Consider the following 4,981-nt stretch of genomic DNA (forward strand, 5'->3'; position numbering starts at 1 on the left):
GTGTGTGTGTGAGAGTGTGTGTGAGTGTGTGTGTGAGAGAGTGAGTGAGAGAGTGAGTGTGTGAGTGTGAGTGAGTGTGAGAGTGTGTGTGAGTGTGAGAGTGTGTGTGAGTGTGTGTGTGTATGTGTGTGTGTGATAACTCTTGTCTTTTGACGCGTGTGTTGATGTGACCTCGAGTGAAGATTTCACCTGCAGCAAACACATGAACTCTGCGAACTCTACAGTTGTGCTGAAGATCTGTAGATGATTGTAAGAGCTGTGTGTTTGTGTTAAAAGGTCGAGATCAATCCGAATTCTGAGTCAACATCTGATTTACTCAATATCAGTTCTCTCAACTGTTCAACAGTTTGGGGTCAGTATGTTTTTGAAAGAAGTCTCTTCTGCTCAGCAAGGCTGCATTAATTTGATCAAAATACAGTAAGAACAGTATAATATTGTGAAATATTATTACATTTAAAATAGCTGTTTTCTGTGTGAATATCTGTTAAACTGTAATTTATTTCTGTCATCAAAGCTAATTTTTCAGCATCATTACTCACATGATCTTCAGAAATCATTCTAATATGCTGATTTGCTGCTCAATAAACATTTCTGATTATTATCAATGTTGAAAACAGTCGTGCTGCACAATATTTTTGTGGAAACGGTGATACATTTTATTTTTCAGGATTCACAGATGAATAGAAAGTTCAAAAGAACAGCGTTTATTTGAAATAGCAATTTTATAAATGTCTTTACTGTCATCAATTTAACGCGTCCTTGATGAATGAAAAGGATAGTTTTAAGTTCAGACTGGGTTCGGATCGTGTTGATTCACAGGGTTTTGTTTGAAGGCCGGTTTCAGTCATGATCTTCCAGACCTCAGATGAGGATGTGGTGTTGTTGTGGAAGGAAATGCACAGTGTGTTGGTAAACTGAAGCCCATTGATCAGGTCTGTGTTTTTACTGCGGTCAGCAGGCAGGTTAAGTGCTTTCACTGCGGATCAGTCATTCCAGGACATCTTCAAACATCGTAACGTGTCAAGAACAGATTTCAGAAACAACTTTTGTAGTATGTGAGCGTTTTGTCAGCATGCACTGAACACTCATCTAAAGCAGGATCTGTTCATTTGTTCCAGGCCAGACGGGGTTTATTGGTGTAGGAACTAATGAAGGATGAACAGGGTGGAGCTCAGTCCGTCTCTGTCGTTCTCTGAGAGATGATTCAGCAGTTTGTAGTCGATGGTTCAGAGTTCAGACAGACTCTCTCTCTCTCTCTGAGCCGATGCTGATGTCGGTGCTCAGCTTGGGAATCTGTGAACGTCTCTCAGCCTGCTCTTCCACAGAGCAATGATGGAATTGAATACAATACATGAACAGTGTGATGCTGGTTTGAATATCAGAGTCATTTAATCCGTGTCTTTTTATGCAAGCGTTGGTTTATGGTGCAGCATAGATGAGACTCTGGTTAACTTTTCTCTAGAGTTTCCTGTCTGCTCACGAAAAGTGACTTTTAGTCAATTTTATTTATATAGCACAATGCAAATAGTTTCAGCTTTACAGAAAGTCATGATGTTAATGTTTATAATATCTTAATATCTTCATGCCTTATAGTCACATTTAGCAGATTAGAGCTGGACAATAATATTGAGATTGTAATTAAATAATTAAAGTTGAGATTTGCTAGTAGTCACTTTTCGTGAGTGTATTGTATCAGTGTTATTTTAGTGTGATTAATATACTATTATAGTTTTTGTTAATATTTTAAATCAAATTTTAGTTTTATATTTTCTTTTCTTTTTTTTTTACTTTTAATTTGAGTTTTACTCATTTTATAGTTTTTGTCATATAATGTTTTTATGGTACTTGTTCATTTGAGCGTTGCTCTGTTAATGTGTGTGTGACGTGGGCCGAATGAGACTCTGTGAACCGCCACATTCAGACTCATCTGTGTGATCGGTCACATATACAGTATTAGAATAATGGAGCAGTGATATGATGAGTGATCTGACTGCTTCATCTCTGCTGGTTGTGTAGAGACCGATGAGATCAGACACATGTGCACATTAGTCATGATCTTACTGTACAAATATCAGATTTAAAAACAAACAAAACCTCATGTCAGTCTTCTGCAGTGATCAGATGGCAGTGACTCCAGCAGCGATGATCGAGTCCATTTAACTGTGTGCGATTATAATGACAGAAACAAACAGGACATGAGTGGACAAACACATGAGTCAACAGAGCTGATGAGAGTGAGTCATGAAAATGGAATTTATAACACAGAATATCACGGAATTAGGCCAGTTTTTGGATAAATCAAAAGTAGGGCTGTACACTTATTAAAATCCCGTTATAAACTAGTGTCTGAATATTAAAGCTCATAAGCACTGCTGTGTAAATGTCTGCATGTCGTGCGTGTCTGTTTTGTCTAATAAACATACTGAAGCACACGTGATGCATGATGAGGATATGAACACATGAACTTCATCTCCAGAGCTGCTCTGAGACTCAGCAGCTTTACACCTTTTCATTTGAGAAAACTATCATTATAGACACACAGAAACTAGAAGGATCTTCACCACAACCGGTCAAAATACGTTTAACTTGAAGAAATTGTGACAGAAATATATCACTGTTGCACAGTAGAATGCACTTCTTGAAGTAATAAAGCTAACAATAATAATTTGATTATTATTGTTGTTATTAATAATGTAATATAGTTATTTATTTAAGGAATAACACCATTTTTCATCCATTCATTGAATTTATACAGTGAAGCTCTGTTGTGTAGCACTTTGTTTGCCAAAATATTTAAACTAAATAACAAAAAACATTAAAGCAGAATCAAGAAAACTGAAAATACAAAATTTGGGGAAAAAATAAAACTGATTTCTGAATAACTAACAAATAACTTGCTGAATCTGACAGTTCTTCTATTTTGTGATTTTTAAATGTTATTTGAACAAAAAGTGTGTGTGTGTGTTTGTCTCTCAGGTGTGTGTTGCTGCCGCTGCTGGGCTGTAAGACTCCGTCTCAGGCTCTGTTTGTGCTACTGGACTCAGTGGACGAGGGCTGTTTGACCGGAGACAGAGATCAGAGGTCAGCAAACATCGCCGAGCTGCTGGCTGCCCATCACGAGCTCTTCCCGCCCTGGCTGCTGCTCATCTGCTCGACACGCCGGCAGAACAAACACATCACCAAACTCTTCACAGGTGACGCGCTCTACCTCGACCTCACCTGAGTCTGAGTGTTAGATAATTAGATTATTGCATGTATTTACATCAGTCATCAGATCATATCAGCATCTGTACTGAATTACAGACCTTGAGATTTTGAGTTTTGTGTGTGTGGGGTATCAGGGAGTCTGTGTTACTTTGCATAAAAATGAATTATGTTGCATAACTGGTTTCCTTTTTAGGACCAATGCAATATTGCAGTGTGTTCATTTGAAAACATAATGTCTCCCAATGCTAGAAAGTAAAGGCGTTGTTGTGTGTGTTTGTGTCTGAGTCAGTGGAGATCAGACTGGATGAGTTTCTCAGGCCTGCAGCAGGAAATCAGCACCAGATGTGTGAATATTCCTAATGAGCAGAGAGACAGTGAGCGTGTGTTATGTGAGGACAGATAAACTGTTGGCCGCGTGGATTCAGTCTGAAGACTTTCTCAAGATTTCTTGCACCAGAACATTCTTGATTTAGTTTACGTTGGCACTTATTATAAGCATCTTTTGGCTTGTTGTTTGGGCTTTGCTCATAAAGCGTTCCAGAATATGAAGTTATTAAAGTGGGAAGGTGCAGGTTCTTATCTTATCTTATTATCTTATTTGCAATATAAAGCATTTGGAGTTATTATTTTTTTTCCTAACAAGATCTGCCAACAGTCAAGACTCATTCCTTTTTCCCTGTGATTTACTTGCACCACTGAAATATGTCATTTAAAGCGATAGGTCACCCAAAAATGAAAATGTGCTCATCCTCAGTTCATCCAAGATTAGGATGAGTTTGTTTCTTCATCAGATTTGGAGAAATGTAGCATTGCATCAGTGTCTCATCAATGGATGCTCTGCAGTGAATGGGTGCCGTCAGAATGAGAGTCCAAACAGCTGATAAAAACATCACAATAATCCACAAGTAATCCACAGCACTCCAGTCCATCAGTTAACATCTGGAGAAGACAAAAGCTGAAACTAATCCAGCATTAAGACGTTTTTAACTCAAATACGAGTCCATAATCCATAATAACGCTTCCTCCAGACGTGCAGAACATGCAGATTTTCACTTCTCCAGATGTTAACTGATGGACTGGAGTGCTGTGGATTACTTGTGGATTATTGTGATGTTTTTATCAGCTGTTTGGACTCTCATTCTGACGGCACCCATTCACTGCAGAGCATCCATTGCTGAGCAAGTGTGTACGTGTCCATTGAGACATTTGAATCCGTACTATTGACGTGTAAATGTATTTTTGGACGAGACGTTTTTGCCGTTTAGTTTCAGTAAATGCTCTTTCCTTCACTGTGGATTTGAGTTTCGAAAGTTGCAGTATGTTTTTATAAATCACTGAAAATATAAGCCTATGCTTCACTCTCTATTTCATTTGCCATGTGTTCATAATTTTTGCAAACCACGAGCTGATATTAATGTTCCGATGTTCAGTTGTGCAGTTGTTTCGTTTTTGTTTGTGTTGTGTTTCTGATGACATCACAGCTGGACTGAGAAGAAATTATTTGAGGTTTTTTTACTTGTTTGTGAACAGGAGTGTGTGTGTGTGTGTGTGTGTGTGTGTGTGTGTGTGTGTGTGTGTGTGTGTGTGTGTGTGTGTGAGTGAGTGAGTGAGTGAGTGTGTGTGTGTGTGTGTGTGTGTGTGTGTGTGTGTGTGTGTGTGTGTGTGTGTGTGTGTGTGTGAGTGAGTGAGTGAGTGAGTGTGTGTGTGTGTGTGTGTGTGTGTGTGTGTGTGTGTGTGTGTGTGTGTGTGTGTGTGTGTGTGAGTGAGTGAGTGA

General features: G+C 38.7%; 1 protein-coding gene across 2 annotated transcripts in view; it reads left to right on the forward strand.

Moving 5' to 3' along the window:
* The window catches only part of LOC107704470 (ankyrin repeat domain-containing protein 50-like), a 37,050-nt gene that overhangs the window by 9,327 nt on the left and 22,742 nt on the right, over nucleotides 1-4,981 (forward strand). For both annotated transcript variants that reach the window (XM_016507400.1, XM_016507399.1), the window contains one exon: nucleotides 2,977-3,194. In XM_016507400.1, coding sequence (XP_016362886.1) covers nucleotides 2,977-3,194 — 218 coding nt within the window. The remainder of the gene's footprint in view (nucleotides 1-2,976; nucleotides 3,195-4,981) is intronic.

Source organism: Sinocyclocheilus anshuiensis, unplaced genomic scaffold (assembly GCF_001515605.1).
Source record: "Sinocyclocheilus anshuiensis isolate Anshui unplaced genomic scaffold, SAMN03320099.WGS_v1.1 scaffold1067, whole genome shotgun sequence".
Classification (NCBI taxonomy): Eukaryota; Metazoa; Chordata; class Actinopteri; order Cypriniformes; family Cyprinidae; genus Sinocyclocheilus; species Sinocyclocheilus anshuiensis.